The sequence below is a fragment of the Hyaena hyaena genome, unplaced genomic scaffold (genome assembly GCF_003009895.1).
Source record: "Hyaena hyaena isolate Hyena2069 unplaced genomic scaffold, ASM300989v1 scaffold_975, whole genome shotgun sequence".
In the NCBI taxonomy this organism is placed as follows: domain Eukaryota; kingdom Metazoa; phylum Chordata; class Mammalia; order Carnivora; family Hyaenidae; genus Hyaena; species Hyaena hyaena.
In genome coordinates, this window is record NW_024081609.1 from 337,379 (window position 1) to 354,661 (window position 17,283).

At 33.5% G+C, this 17,283-nt stretch overlaps 1 protein-coding gene across 1 annotated transcript in view; it reads right to left on the reverse strand.

The window, feature by feature from the left end:
* The window catches only part of BRINP3 (BMP/retinoic acid inducible neural specific 3), a 216,800-nt gene that overhangs the window by 64,872 nt on the left and 134,645 nt on the right, over nt 1-17,283 (reverse strand). The window contains exon 6 of the mRNA XM_039221314.1: nt 12,075-12,297. Within this exon, the coding sequence (XP_039077245.1) occupies nt 12,075-12,297 (223 nt within the window). The remainder of the gene's footprint in view (nt 1-12,074; nt 12,298-17,283) is intronic.

Genomic DNA, 17,283 nt, shown 5'->3' on the forward strand with positions numbered 1-17,283 from the left:
AAGTCATCACATTTTCATTTTAGCCAGGGGGACAAAGAGAAGGCAGGTGGTGTGCATTCCTATTTCTTTAAGGATCCAAGTCAGAAGTCTCATGTATTCCTCCACTTCACATTTATTTTAGTAGAATTATCCATCCTAGGTTCAGGAAAACCCGAGAGGTTGGTGTAGCATGAGCTTAGCTATAACCAGGGGTTGCGTTAGTAAGGAAAGAGAAGTAAAGGAAGAAGATAAATAATCTCTATGAGAGCCCCACAGTTTGCAAAGATCTATTAGATCCTTACTAGGAGTTGAAATTAATCTAAGGCATCATTCTTGGAGCGGTCCACAGAGCTCTGGGTGTGGATGAGTGGCCGTGGGAAGAGGAAGCAAGATCCTGTTGGCGGTACCCAAGGTGAAAACTAGTTCATAGAAATACTAAGGCATTATTTTTCTTTTGCATTGTGTTGACATGTGCATTGATGCCAAAAGCAATGGAGGATAAACTATTGCTGGAGACTTAGCACAAAGCAAGGTAGTAGAACCAAACAGTGGTATTAGTAGGCATATATTATTTTCTGCCACATACTTGTAGAACAAAAAGAAAGCGAGTTTCACTTAAAAATGTTCTTGGTGAAGCAGTATAAAAAAGTTTACTGCGTCTGAATTTTCAGTACAAATCCATACGTCAGAACAAAATGGGAATGCGAATAAAGCACTTGTGTTACACAAGGAACTATAATGGCTGCCTTGAGGCAAAACACCTGTGCAACTGTTTCGGTCACAGGCTGAGCTAAGCACTTTTTCATGGCAAAACCACTTTTACTTGAAAGAATAATTGACAGACCAACTAGCTTATTCAGACTTGGATATTTGGCAGATCTATTATCAAAACTGAAAAAAAGGAAACCTATCACTTCTAGACAAACCACTGACATATTTAATATCAATAGTAAAAGTATAGTTTTCAGGTGAAAATTAGAAATTTGGAATACTTCTAACTGCAACTCTGAGAGTGACCACTTCCTAATACATAAAGACTTTTCTCATGAACCCAGTGATGATATTAAGGACCTATTTTTTTTATTTTATTTTATAATGATATGTTGTCAACATTTGGAAGATCTTCAAAACTAAGTGCATCAACATTTTCCTAATGTCTGGCAAATGATTTTATATGCATGGTTAACTATTCTTTACAAAGTTCAAGATAGACAAAAAAATTTAGTTTTCTAATGTTTATTTACTTTAGACAGAGAGACAGAAGAAGAGGGCAAGCAGGGGAGGGGCAGAGAGAGAGGGAGACACAGGATCCAAAGCAGACTCCAGGTTCCCAGCTGTCAGCACAGAGCCCGACAGGGGTCTTGAACCCACAAACCTCGAGATCATGATCTGAGCCCAAGTCAGATGCTTAACTGACTAAGCCACCCAGGTACCCCAAGGTAGAGAAAATAATTTAATGTAACAGGTGTCAAAATGTAAATCACATGTTTTTAGATTCCACATCACATCTAAATGTTTAAAATCTACTACTTGTTGAATTTTGAGTGCCATATAAATAATAATATCCGCAGTTACCTGGAAAGCCCACTATAATACTCACTACTCCAATAAATCTGTGTGAAATTACAAAATTACAATTTGCAGCCTACTGCACAGAGATACAGCCATGAGAATTCAGCAATCTTCTCTTAGGTCAAATATTAAGCAAATGTGCAGAAATCACTAAAATTTAAATGTTACATATATTAACATGCAGTGATCATGTTCTTTCTACTTAAATTAATAAACACATTTTAAAATTTGTTTTAATTTTTACTATATAAATATACATATGTGTACACAATACATATATATTGGATTTATGTCTCTCATACACAAAAGCTCTTTGAATTTCTCCATAATAAGAGTAGGGGATCCTGAGGCCAAATACTTTGACATTTGCTGGTCAAAGTCATTATAGAAGATTTCAGCTAGAGGATTTGCCACTAAGATAACATAAAAGCTATAGTGGAAACATATAAAGCAGCAGAATGCTTTATGTATATGTTACCTGATTATCATACCTGGTGCTAGGAAGTAGGAAAGCCTTGTCACTCAAGTTTGCTTTTCTTCTCTTAAGAATAAAGAAGGAATGATGATAGGATAAAACATGGAATTAAAAGTGAAAATTGCCCAAAGAAAATTATAAAAACGTTTAATTCTGATTTCCCCCCTATTTTAAGCACTGTTAACTTGCACAGGGTGTGGTTTCAACTGGTACATTGGTATAATGTGAATACTGTAATTAAAAGAATAAATTTAGATAAAATGTGTTCTTACATCGTTGTTGGTTTGTTTTTCAAAAAGCCAGTGTAAAGATGGCAAGAACCTGGGACATTTCTCTTGATGTACTAAGCTGTGTTGTCATCTCGGGAAGCAGTGTGGACCTAAATTTGCCATGTTTTAATTTTTGTAATGATATGGATGGTGTTTCTTTTGTCACAATTTTCTAGTCTGAAATCAAGTATAAGCAGTTGACTGACTTAAGGATTTATATTGCAGATCCATTACTTAAATACTACAGAATGTATTGATTCTTCGATACTAATTATTTAAATTCCATATCACCATTAGAAATGATTTGTTTAAAATTACATAGTGAAGCCACCAAGAAAATACAGTTATAAAAACTCTTCTAGGGATGCCTGGGTGGCTCAGTTGGTTAAGCATTTGACTTTGGTTCAGGTTGTGATCTCACGGTTTGTTCATGAATTTTAGTCCCTTTTCGGGCTCTATGCTGACAGCCAGAACCTGGAGACTGCTTCAGATCTGTGTCTTCCTCTCTCTCTGCCCTTCCCCAGCTTATACTCTGTCTCTCTCTCTCAAAAATGAATATACATTAAAAAAAACTATTTGAATTGATAATTCCATATAACAAAATAATCAGGAAAAAGTAAGTGGTTATGAAATAGATTTTAAGATAAATATTATGCAAACAATATAGTGAAAGTAATCATTGGACTAAATTTTAAAACAATTTTAAGTCTATTATAAAGTAATTAATCTTAATTTTTAGTTGATATTGGCTTTTAGGAATAAGTGTTCAAGCTGTTGCACATATTGGACAACTAAAAGGAAACTATAAATCAGGTTATCAGCTAGGGAGTGGGAGATGAGGGTAGAGTAGTACATGGTTGGAATTTGAGCTCAAACAGCCACAAACATGACTGAAGGTAAGTGGGAGGAGTCTGGAGCTTTCAAATCCATATCTCCCAAACCAGAGAGATGATTTTTTCAACTCTGTATAGTGTGGCTTTTAAGATTGAAATAAAGGTCATTAAAATTAAAATGATCTAGGGGCTCATGGGTGGCTCAGTCTGTTGAGCTTTGGACTTTAGCTCAGGTCATGGTCTCCTGTTTAGTGATTTTGAGCCACACATTCAGCTGTCTGCTGTCAGCAGGGAACCTGCTTCCAGTCCTCTGCCTCCCCTCTCTCTGCCCCCTCCCTGCTTGCACACGCTCTCTCAAAAACAAATAAACATTTAAGTAAAAAATTAAAAAAAAAATAAGAAAAAATTATCTAGGTGAAATACACTTGTTCCGCAGGCTTTGCTTTTGTTAATCAAGGTATAGTACCTAAAATCCTACAATTATTCTTGTCCAAGCTGAAAGTAGTCTAACAAATGCTTATGTATAAATGCCTTTTTAAAGCATGTTTAATGTATGCCATCTAAGAATAAATACTGTAACATCATATATGAATTATTTTTTCTAATCCAAGTTTGTGTCTCTTCATTCTTAAGGAAGCAACAAAGTAAATCTCTTTTGTTTGCCATGATTGCATATTTTCATTCAAGATAATGATTGTAATCCATGGTTGCTTTTATTGAATGCATGAAGACTACTTATAAAAATGTCCTGTAATTACTTAAAATTATTTTCATTTATTGGGGTGCCTGGGTGGCTCAGTCGGTTAAGTGTCTGACTTTGGCTCAAGGCATGATCTCACAGTTCGTGGGTTCGAGCCCCATGTTGGCCTCTGTGCTGACAGCGCAGAGCCTGGAGCCTGTTTCAGATTCTGTGTCTCCCTCTCTCTCTGACCCTCACCTTCTCACACTGCCTCTCTCTCTCTTTCTCTCAGATATAAATAAAAAAAATTAAAAATTAAAAAAATTAAAATTATTTTCATTTATATAATTCTCCTGATCATAAATTAAGAAGTCATCATATTTCTTCACAGATTTCCATTTGGCTAATATGCCAAGTAAAATGTGTTTTTTCCCCCAATGTAGCTGTATGTACTTTATATTGTTGCTTTTAGTGTTATGTATTTATTAGTTCCTTTATTAGTTTATGTAATGCACCATTAAGAGTTGGCTACAACTTAATGGTTTTTCACTGCCCCATCCATCAGACCAATATTTTCCCAAATTGCCTTTCTCAACATTGTACAATAAGGGTGCATTGGAAGATTATCAACATACTCTAGTAACACATGGGCTTTGACAAAATTAACTATCAAAACAAACCAAAAATAAACATATTTAGAGAACTAGACTTTGAAGGTACTTCTCTATCTCAAATAAGCTTTTTTTTTTTTAATTTTTTTAATGTTTTTATTTAATTCTAGGAGAGAGAGAGAGAGACAGCGTGAGCAGGGGAGGGTAAGAGAGAGAGGGAGACACAGAATCTGAAGCAGGCTCCAGGCTCTGAGCTGGCAGTCAGCACAGAGCCCGACGCGGGGCTCGAACCCACGAACCGTGAGATCATGACCTAAGCGAAAGCCGGACGCTTAACCGACTAAGCCACCCAGGTGCCCCTATCTCAAATAAGCTTTATGGCAAGTAGAAGATATTTACTACCACAGGCATATTACATCTTTCTAGTTTGTTTTTATTGCCTTCAAGACATATTCAAAATGGATCAAGGTTTTTATTAGATTTTATATCTATTAACAAGTTACCTTATTATTATAAGTGAAGGAAACCAACTTGAATTAGTTGCTATTATAAGAGAAAATTATTGAAAGAATAATCTGTTATCTCATATATTTAAAAGTATGAAAAAATAAAGAAAAGAGAAAAAAGTCTGTTATATCTAATCCACTAAAGCATGAAAAAAAAAAATTGGTCCAATGTGGAGATGCACTATTTTGCAGAAGATAAGTAAGACTTGTAAATTGATTTTTTAAGAGCACCGAATCAGTCTGCTTAAAAAAAAATAGATTCAGTAAAGAGGGGTTATATTGAAGAAATGAGGGTCAAAAAAGAGAGAGCATTAAAAGAAAAAAAAATGTCTCAGTATTCAGCAAAAGAGAAAGAAAAGTAAGGAAATAGGCTGAGCTTAAAAGAACTGAAGGGAAAAACAAATAGGATTTAAAGAATTTTGACACATTATTCGATGTCAGATATAAATACCATTCTTATTTTACCAGGAAAATTAAAATTTCTATTTTTATTGCATGTAGTATAGAATTGTAAGTACTTGGTGACACGTATGGGGCAGAAAGAGTCATGTTACAATTAGGAAGAAAAAACAGTTGAATAACAAAATCTCGGAAAGAGAAATGAACTGGAGCCAGGGGACAAGTGAAAATAGGGTTTGAGTTGTACTTGAATTCTCTGCCCCATATTGGGTCTACATGCCAGCGACATTGTCATCCACCACAGACAGGATTCCCGCACAAGAGATAGTTAGCTACCCTTCTCACCCTCACATCTCAAGGTCTTACTGATAAGTAGAGACCAGCCCTGTCAACTATCATCTGAATATTTGTTTTCTCTCAAAATTCCTATGTTGGAATCCCCACATAAGATGGTATTAGGAGGTAAGGCCTTTGGGAGGTGCTTAGGTCATGAAGATGGAGCCTTTGTGAATGGAATTAGTATTCAGAATATGGTATGCTTATTGTAACAGGCAATCTAATTTAAATAAAGTAGGAAATATTTCATATAAAATGATAACTCACTGTTCTATGATTCTAGAAGTTGAACTAAAGTATTAGAAAACATAAAACAGAGTTTTTATCAAATATTTGTTGAGCACTTGCTGTCTGTGAATTGGAGAGCTGTCTCTAGGAGCTCCAGCAGTTAGCCAAGCATTCAGATTTCCTATGAACTCTTCCTGAATCTCATATGTTCAGAGAGTTACAGTGGGCAGGACAATCCTACCTAAGGACATTAACAGCTATTTCATCTGAAAATAAACTTTTCAGACCTATTTTATCCTCTCTTGTCTAAAGACACTGTTAAATCTTTCAAATTTGTTTTCCCCAAATATTCATTTTTGTTTTTGTTGTTCTTCTCTTTAGTTCATGATCTCAGTATCATTCTGAATTGTGCTAGAATTGGAGATCAGGAGTAGAGGGAAGAGAAAAATAGGAAAGTTGACTGTTTTTATGAAACAATCCAATACTGTATTATATATCAATTTGAAATAGCATTTGAATTAAAGTCATTTTGATCTATAGTGTTTTAGACTACTCCTGTAGGTGTTATATTAGTTAAAATATAGATACACATGTATATACATAATGTGTATAGTAAAATGATTTTGTATATTTATGTATATATTTATGTGATATTTATATATATGTATGTATATATAAATCACTGAGTGACTTATAAACAAACACATGTATTATATTCATATATCCATATATATTCTACATTGTATATTATATGTATGTAATGTATATATACTAGAGAAACTGTTAGTAAAATATTCAGTATTACTCCATGAATACTCAATATTCAGGACTTAATCTGTTGTATAAGTTCTCCATATGATGAAGGTAAAGTTAAACTATCATGTATTTAGCAAAAAATGTATTTATAATATAAAATGTTTTTATGATATATGGATCAAAATACTTTTAAAACACTCAATAACATTTTTAAAGACAAAGTATGTGTTATATTAGAGCAGAGGTCAGCAAATTTTTATTCTGTTAGGAGCCACGTAACAAATATTATAGCATTTCTGGACCATATAACTATGTGGGAACTCTAGCTCTTCCATCACAGTGTGAAAGTAACCATAGACAATGTGTAACCACATAAGTGTGCTTCTTTATACATGGACATTAAAGTGTTAATTCCATATAATTTTCATCAATCAAAAATGCTATTGTACCTTTTTAAAGTTTGTTTATTTATTTCGAGAGAGAGAGAGAGTGCAGCATAAAAGGGGTAGACAAGCGGAAGAGAGGGAATCCTAACCAAGCCCTATGCCTCCAGCGCGGAGCCAGATGCATGACTCCAACTCAAGTACCAACCACAAGATCCTGACCTGAGCCAAAATCAGGAGTTGATGCTTAACTGACGGAGCCCCCCCCACCCCCCGGGCACCCTTGCTATTCTATTTTTAATTTTTTCCAACAATTTGAAATGTGAAACACAGTCTTTCCTTAGGAGCTGATACAAAAGAGGTGGAGGGCCAGATATAGCCATGTGCCAATTTGCTAAACCCTGTGGTTGAGCATATACAGGAAGTGCATGACATAGTTCTTAGATAAGAGTGACATAGATCTGAACTGATTCTTCTCTGTGACAGTAGACAAGGGATTTTATCAAACTTACCTACCATTATTAATGAAGAAGAGAATATTTCATGAAAACATCTTAATCATTTTTTAGTGGTTTGCTGCTGCCTGCATGTACTAGCACAGAGGAGCCAATTGGGCATGAATCAAAACTAAGCAAACGCTGTAAGTTTTTTATCCCCCTCCACCTTGAGAGTTGGTTGGTAAACTTTTACCAACACACCTTAAATGTATTTCTATGTACCTGAGACTGCTCTGTAAATGATTTGACCTCACAAAATAGTGTGGTTATTTTGTAAGAATTATGGATGAATACTTTTTAATAATTGCTAGAATTATTGTCCTTCAATGAAATGAATATATGATTGTATAATCTCAAGAACCTTAGAATAGCAGCAAAGGGGAACTACCTCAAGAAAGCCAGATTACCACTTCTCAATTTATTCAAGTAAGAAAGAGAATTTTAATGTCACGTGACTTCATTAGATCCAACAGCGGTGACAATATAAATTCTGAGAGATTGATCTGAGTTTTCTTCTTTATCTCAAGGAAGAATTACAGTATGTATTACAAGAAAAACTTCAACCTACGTGTCATTATACAGAAAGGGTCAAGAAATCATCTTACTAGTTGATGTTCATTTTTCAGGTCTCATTTTGTTTTTGGTTATTTTCCAACATTTTAGTGTAACAGACCAATTCTAAGAGTGAGATGAAACAAAGAAAAAAGCTGAGAAAAATTTCATAAGGTAAGGACAAAAAAATTCTTAGATGGAAGTGAGTTGCAAGTATTGCTTATCTACTTCTTTTCAAAAATGTTTGAAAACTTACGCCACAAATATTCAACCTCTTTTTTACCCTGCTGTGTCCTAACAGACTGTAGTACATAGTTTGTGGTCTCCTAATGTCATTTTATATTACTCCATTAAATTGAAAAAAAGCAAAGCAAAGCAGAAATAAATCTCACATTCTTAGTAAAAGAAATGATGGGAAAAATATAAACTCAATAAAATTTCTCATCTAGAAAGAAGTCTACATTTTGTGTGTGTGATGAGTAATAGCCAATATAGGAATTATGATAAATTCAAAAAAGAAAGTCAAGAAAAGCCTCTGGTGATCTTTGATTTACTTAGCTTAAAAGTTTTAGAAAACAAGAAGTATTTCCATAGTTTATTTAATTTAGTTCCATATTTTCCATTCAATGTAGTTCCAAACACTTTTATTTTATTCTGTTTATTTATTCTGTACACATCCAACTTGAATTTTTTTCATATCTTCACGTTTTTGTTACAAATTTTGCACTTTTATGGCATATTTGTATGTTTAAATTTTATTTATTTTTGCTAGAAATTAACGTGGCCCTCACGATATATTTTACCCCACCATCTGCTCATTTCCACGTTCCATTTCTCCACTTTCCCCTGAAATATATCTTCAGATTCTGTCTACGCATTTTCCACTGTATCATATTCCACTCACGCCATTTCACATGCACTGATAATTCCCATCCCAGCTATTCAGATCTCCTCTGAGCTCAGATGTATATATACTGTTCTAGTTGTGCTTGCTTAACAGAACATCTTAATAACCAAACTCATCAATTTGCTTCCTAACCTACCTCATCTTCTTGCATTTTCTATTTCATTGGAGTATAGAACCATCTAATTCAGTAGTTTACAAATTACACTTAACGCACACACATAAAACATACAGTTCATTGTAATTAAATAACAGTTGCTTTCCCTAGCCATGATTCTCTATTAGGAAATGTCCCCTGGAAGTATGCAGACAGATATATAAAAATTTATTTTATGCATGGAGGGAATAAGAAACTTACAGGATGCATAAAATAACAAAGCCCATAGCAGTGCATAGAGAGAAATTTATAACTGTGAAAGCCTATACTAAAAAAGATGAAAGTATTCAAATAACTAACCTAACTCTCCTCTTTACAAAACTAGAGAAAGAAAATCATGATAAACACAAAGCAAACAGAGGAAGGAAATAATAATGATTACAGTGGAAAAGTCAAATAAAGAAGAGGAAAATCATAGGGAATATTAAGAAAACTAAAATTTCTTTCAAAAGATCAACAAAATTGACAAACTTTTAGCTAGACTGAAGAAAGAAAGAAAAGATCGATGAAGACAATATAAATATGTCTCAGAAAATTGAAGGGTATATTTGTATATCATATAGCTGAAAAGAGACTGTCATTCAAATGTATAACTTATGCTTAAACTCAATAATAAAGATTAAAGACAATTTAAAAATAGGAAAGAATTTAAATATAAATTTCTTCAAAGAAGATACAAAATGGGCAAGAAACACATAAAAAGAGAGTTAGCATCATTAGTTATTGGGGAAATGTAAGTTAAAACCACAAAAATGTGGGGTACCAGAGTGGCTCCATTGGTTGACGGTCCAGCTTTGGCTCAGGTCATGATCTCATAGTTCATAGGTTTGAACCTTGGTCAGGCTCTATGCTGACAGTTCAAAACCTGGAGCCAGCTTCAGATGCTATGTTTCCCTCTCTCCCTGCTCCTCCCCAACTCCTGCTCATGTTCTGTTTCTCTCTTTCTCAAAAATAAATAAACACTTAAAAAAAACCCACAGAAATGTACTGCTTCACATCCACTAGGATGACTATAATCAAAAGGACTGACAATAACAAGTGGTGGTAAAGATGTGGAATGATTAGAACTGTCACTCATGGCTGGTGGAAATATAAAATGGTGCAGCCACTTTAGAAAACACTGTGGCATCACCTCAAAATGTTAAATATAAAGTTATCTTAGGACTTGTCAATTTCACTCCTAGGTACATACCCAAGAAAATTAAAAATATATGCCCACTTTAAAAATTGTACATGAATATTCATAGCAGCATTATTCATAGTAGCCCAAAAGTGGAAACAACCCAAACATCCATCAAATAATAATGGATAATCAAAATGTGATATACCCATGCTACCCATATGTTGGACAGTATGGATGAACCCAAAAGCACTCTACTAAGTAAAGTAAGCCAATCACAAAAGACCACATATTGTATGATTCCATTTATATGAAATGTCCAAAATAGGCAAATTTTTGGGACAAACAGCAAGTTACAAATTTCTAGGGGCAAATATCCTAGGGCTGGGTTTGAGAATATGGGGACAGACTGCTAATTGATACTGGGTTGATTTTGGGGACAGTGAAAATGTTCTCAAGTGGTAATGTTTGCAGACATTTTGAATAGCCTAAAAACCACTGAGTTAAAAGAATATCAATGATTTATTTTGAAATGGAACTTTAAACATTTTTATAAGTTTATTTATTTATCCTGAGAGAAAGAGAGAAATAGACAGCTGGAATGCAGGAGGGTCAGAGAGAGAGGGAGACAGAGAATCCCATGAGGTTCCGCATTGCTGACACAGAGTCCAATGTGGGGCTCAAACTTATGAAACTGTGAGATCATGTCCTGAGCCAGAACCAAGAGTCAGATACTTAACTGACTGAGCCACCCAAGCACCCCTGAAATTGAACTTTTAAAAATGCATGGACGTTCAGGGTTTTGTTTTGTTTTTTTCAGTGACAAACTCTGTATCTATTTCTCCTCATAAAGATTTAAGCAAGTCAAAAAGCAAGCGTTATATAACAGAGATACTGATACAGATGCATTTTTGTTTAATGATATTTTCTTATATTTTTCCTTAGCTTTCTATTCTGCTATATTTTCTAAAATTTCATTTTAGAGAGAGAGTGCACAAGCAGGGAAAAGAGGCAGAAGGAGAAAGAAAGAAAGAATCTTAAGCAGTTTCCATGTTTAGTACAAAGCATAACCCAGGGCTCTAACCCAGGTTCCTGGGATCATGACTTGAGCCAAAATCAAGAGTCAGAGGCTCAACCAACTGAGCCACCCAGGCAGCCCAATTTTACTGTATTTTTTAAATCTGACTTCACATAAATAAATACGGCTTCTCACTGCACTGATCAATCGACAACTCAGAACCAACAAATCCAAAACCTGTGCTTTCCTAAATAGCTCAGACACAAATATTTTACCAGTCTGTCATTTTTCAGACAAATTTTTACAACTTTTCAGCAATTTTCAGAGATTCATGTAGACTAAGGTTTATTCATGATGATTCACTTATTATTAGCACTGCTCGAAGAAAATAAACTTTAAATTCTTTTATTTGAAAATTATATATTGAGAAATTTTACTTGGTGGTACTGCTTAAATCCTATGCTTACAATATAGCTGTAGGGTTTTGTGTTTTTCTGTTCACTGTAATGCATTTATTAGTCGACTACCATCCAAAGCAGTCAGAATGATTTCTTGATTATGATAATAAAAGAAAAGGAAAAACAAGGAAGTGTCAGTATATGGGTTCCCCACTGGATTATTGCTTTGGAAAATACTATTTATTATTTTGAGACTTAAGAGAAAATGTTGTTTTCAAATTATCTCTAATAATAGAAATTATAACACAACTATGTATATCACTATGTCCACAATTAGAAAATAAATACAATGCACTATCCAAACAATATCCTTAGCTGTCTATACTGTCACACAGGCCTTACCTTTGTCTTGGCAAACTGATGAGGGGTTGTTTATGACACCTCTTGCTAAGGCTAAAGAGCTTGTGCACAATTTTCTGCGCCTTTAGGAATAGTTGCTTCATGCTGTTCTCCAGTTGTTCATAGCGGCGCTGAAAATTAGAATCCATTGTCCACAAATGCATTATGGTAGATGTGTTGAGGAAATAATTCATGGGTAGCCTTTTCATAAAGAACTTGAATTCATCTGGAAAAATGTTAAAATTCAATACTTTAATAAAACAGTTATTTTCCCTTTTCTCCAAACACATTTAATATGTTCATATTAAAAACAAATACAATCTATGATTTTGTGTGTCGAAAATGAATAGCAAGTTGGGATTTTTCTTTCGATGCTTTTGAATTGTTATCTTTTTGTTCCCCTCAAAATAGAACTTACGTGGGAGAAGATAATTAAAATAATTTGTACTAAAGTAAATAGTTTGGCCAGAAACTTAAAGCTGCATGTAATTTTCCATGTTCTCTTTTGACGGTATTTGAATGAATTTTCTCCCACTAATAGTAGTCATTAATTTGACCTTCATGTTTGGCATAAGTACTAATAATTCTTTACAAATATTTCATTTTAAAGAATTATTTTCATTAACTCAGGAGAGAAAAATATATATAATCATTATCTAATGATTATATTAATGTTCAAAGAAAGAGAGAAAGCTTTTAAAATATAAAATTTTAATATTCAACTATGCGATCTGGTTATTCCCTTTAACTGTATTGTAGTGTGTCAAGGCAAAATAGTTTGAAACAAAGTGTATACCAAAGAGAAAAATATTAAAAATTTAAAGATTTAATTTTGGCTTTTGTTTTTGTGCCAATAATTATCATATCTGAAATTGTTTTCTTTTCAATTGTCTGATTAACCAATGGTAGAAACAAAAGTTGATGCCACACTAAAATAAGCAATCATTTCAAAGCTTATTAATTATCCAAACATAAAAGAGAGTTGAGACAATAGCCAAAAGATGGAAACAACCTAACTATCCATCCATACATAACTATATATACTAATTCTGGTAACATATGTATATGGATAGTATTGACCCAAAAAAATAAATGAAGTTCTGATATATGTTACAACATAAATAAACCTTGGAAATACGTCAGTGAAATAAGCCTGAGAGGGGAAAAAAGGCAAAATATTGCATGACTCTACTTATATGAAATGTCTAGACTAGTCAAGTTCATTGGGATAGAAAATAGATTAGAATTTACCAGGGATGAGAGAAGAGCGAATGGAACATAATTATTGCATATTAGATATAGAAATTCTGTTTGCAGTGATAAAAACTTTTTAAACAAGACAGTGGTAATGGCTGTACAATATTGTCAGCGTAATTAATGTCACTGAAGTGTACAGATAAAATGGCAAATTTTATATTTATATATATTTTATCTCAATAAAGACATTTTCACACACAGAAAAAAGTATAGCCTTTCTCCTTCTCTATTTTACTTTCAAAGTAAATATTATGATTAGGGACTCAAAAAAACAAAAATCAAAACCAAAAACAAATAACCCTTGTTATTGCTTTTACTATTACTTAAAAGCATTAGTTTTGTTAAGAATTCCATGTTGCTTTCATTTTGCTGTAGTATACGGTTGAGTTTGTTCCACACAATCACACCACAAAATTTGTAAAGTGTTTCCAGTGGCTTAAGAAGTATTTTTCGGGGGATGCCTGGGTGGCTTAGTCGGTTAAGCGTCCGACTTTCGCTTAGGTCATGATCTCACGGTTCGGTTCGTGGGTTCGAGCCCCGCGTCGGACTCTGGGCTGACTGCCAGCTCAGGGCCTGGAGTCTGTTTCAGAGTCTGTGACTCCCTCTCTCTCTTACCCTCCCCTGCTCACGCTGTCTCTCTCTCTCTCTCTCTCCTAGAAATAAATTTAAAAAAAAAAAAAAGAAGTATTTTTCGGCAAGTGGACCAATGACATTTTAGTCACAATTCTACCACCAAAAAGTTATATGGTATGCATTACATTTTAGTCTCTCTGTACCTTCATTTCCTCTTTTGAAAATGAGAAAGTTATGAATGATCATAACCACATTTATCTTAAAATTCTATGATTTTATAAACAATTCTTTAAAGTTCCAGTTAGTTTTAAATATACAATTTAAAAACAGTTGTTTTCAAATGCTCAGTTGCACTCATTTTTATTTAACTGAATTTGGACAAAGTGCGTCAATAGCTATTTTGTGATGTGAGCAGTGTTTCTAACACGCTGCTTTAAAACCTCCAAATTATCATTTTTAAATTATGCCACTCAGGAAAAAGGGAATTACACTAACACAAATGCAATTAATTTATATATATTTTATACAAAAATCCATAATATATTTTATGTATTAGGGCTATTTCAATAGTCAGATCCAAACTATTTCGTCAATGCTGGCCAGTATAACTTTTTGGCAATTAACAGAAAATTATATTCATGAATATTTGAATTGTTATTTCTTCTAAAGCAAATGAATACAGACTTCTAGCCGCTTTTGGATATTGAAGGTATAGGCTTTCACTAGAAGAAGAAAAATGATTTTTATAGCAAAAAATGAAGATTTTTTTGTAAGTTTGTTTATTTAGAGGGCACAGGGAGAGAGAGAGGGAGAGAGAAAATCCCAAGTAGGCTCTGCACTGTCAACACAGAACCCCACACGGGGTTAAACCCATGAACCGTGAGATAATGACCTGAGCCGAAATCAAGTCTGATGCTTAAACGATTGAGCCACCCAGGCACCCCTATGAAGATTTTTGAGGATATATCATTTGATATACTTCAAATCATTTTTTTAAATATAAACAGGGTACAAATAAGACATGCATTTTAAAATTCCAGTTTCACAGTACCCTACATATTGTTTAGTTTCATAGGTCTTTTTTGAAAAATTCCTTCTTTTAAATGAAGGAGTTGATGCATGGAAATTGGAAAGCATTTCTTGGATTCTTCACAGAACAGATGCTGCTACTTTGAAAGCTAATCATTCATTTCATTGTCATCTTTTATTTGAACACTTTTGATAAGACTTTATTGTTTCATGGCTACGCATATTTTAATTATTTTCATTGTTTGTTGTAATACACTTCTGAAAGTTTTTAAAGTAGTAAATTTTATTCCAGTCAAATAGTATTTTAAAATAGAATGTATTTTGTATTATCAAAATGTATGTAACAGTGCCTGTCAGCTGAAAACTGTCACTATGTAATTTCTAAGAAACAGTTTTCATATGGCACTTGAATAATGACTTCATTATGAAGTCATTAAGAGTCACTATTGACAGTCACTCAAAATACTTATTGGACACCTGTTGTGCGCAGAACATACAGATGTTTCAGTCTATGAAAGTGAGTGTGGATAAACTGTCATCTTATTTTTTAGATGGCAAATGACATGAGTTAATTTTTGATTCTAAAATAATGCCTTCAGTTTCTGAAATTCATTCAACTAGAGTTCAAGAGAATCTCCAGATTTATACCTGTGGATTTTTCCTTTTGTGCTTGGCAATGAGTAAAAATCATTTTTATAGAATATGAACACAAAATTTGAATGATACATTAGAATTCTTACATAAGTGTAGTGACTTACATAAATACAAAGAGAAAATACAATGATTAAGAGATGCCACACAACATTTTAGCCTATAGTATTTGCCAGAAGCCATGTGAAAGATAAAGTACTTTTCAAATGGCAATTAAACAATAACTAGCCGTACCTTTTGGGGCGAATAAACTTATAAAAGAAAATAAATTATCATTGCATAAAAATAACCCAGAAAAATTAAATTTGGTATTTAGATTATTGGAGAAATGTTACTCTGGAAATACCTGTTAAGTATGTACCAACTGAGTACTTTTGTTCAAAACTGTTGTGAGGACTATAGAGAAATAAAATAATACAACAACAACAATAATTATAATGGTAATAAACAACCTCTTGCTGGCAGGAATTTGTAGTCAATCACTTTTCTTAAGAAAACTAAGTCACAGGAAGCAAAGAATAATACAGAGAGAAATGCATGGTGTTAATGAATCTGTGGAGGCAAAGAGAATTAGGTTAGGTGTCACTTTCGAAATAAGTTATAGAAGACTAGCTAGGCATAATATTAACTCTCTATACTACTACTTCTCCATTAAACAGTATTTTTTAAGTATTAAAAGTATATTTTTAAATAGTCGAACAGGTTCGTTTTTCCCCCTTTCCCCTGATAGAAGCTTTAGTTAATGCTTGATATTTAATTAGCTAGTTTTGAAACTAATTCGTTCTTTACCCACCCCCATCTCTCTCTCTCTCATTAGTTCTTACTTTGACAGGAACGCTTTTAAATGCTTTAAATATTAATATAATTCCTCCAATAATCCTTCATGTGAATTTTATTGGCATACTTATGGATGTGGAATACAGATGATTTTCGTCTCCTAAGTCTGTTAGCAAATTTTTTTTAACACTGCTGCATTTACTTATTGATCATATATATTTATATATTTATACTCTATTCTCATGCTTCAGCAGTCATAAATATGGATATCCTGATTTATCTTTCTGCCTTTACTGATGAGCATGGGAACCATTGACTAATATAGTTATGTATTTTCAAATATTCAGTATGTATGCTCAGAACTGATTTAGGATATATTTTCTAAGGTGTTCTAAAGCATTTTAAATTTTCTAGAGCTTTGAGAACATATAATTTACTTCCTCAGAAGTGTAGAAAAGTAATCAGGTATTTTTCATTATTATTTAGAAATTATTTCTTGAGTTATGAATCCATAAAAATAGTCCAAAACAGAAACTGTTTCCATTAGAAAGTAGGACTAGGGAGGAAACTGTACTTTTATGGTTTTTATGAATTCAATCATAAATTTGTTATTTGATTAAAACTTAAGTATTGTGCCAATATAAAAAGTTAGCCAAAAAATACTATTGACTTGTCAATACACTATGTGCATATCTTACGTGTTACACTTTTTATTAAAAGTTTTTTAATGTTTTATTTATTTCTGAGAGAGAGAGAGAGGCAGCGTGAACAGGGTAGGGTCAGAGAGACAGGGAGATATAGCATCTGAAACAGGCTCCAGGCTCTGAGGAAGCTGTCAGCACAGAGCCCTATGCGGGGCTCAAACCCATGAACCGTGAGATCATGACCTAAGCCGAAGTCAGACGCTTAACCGACTGAGCCACCC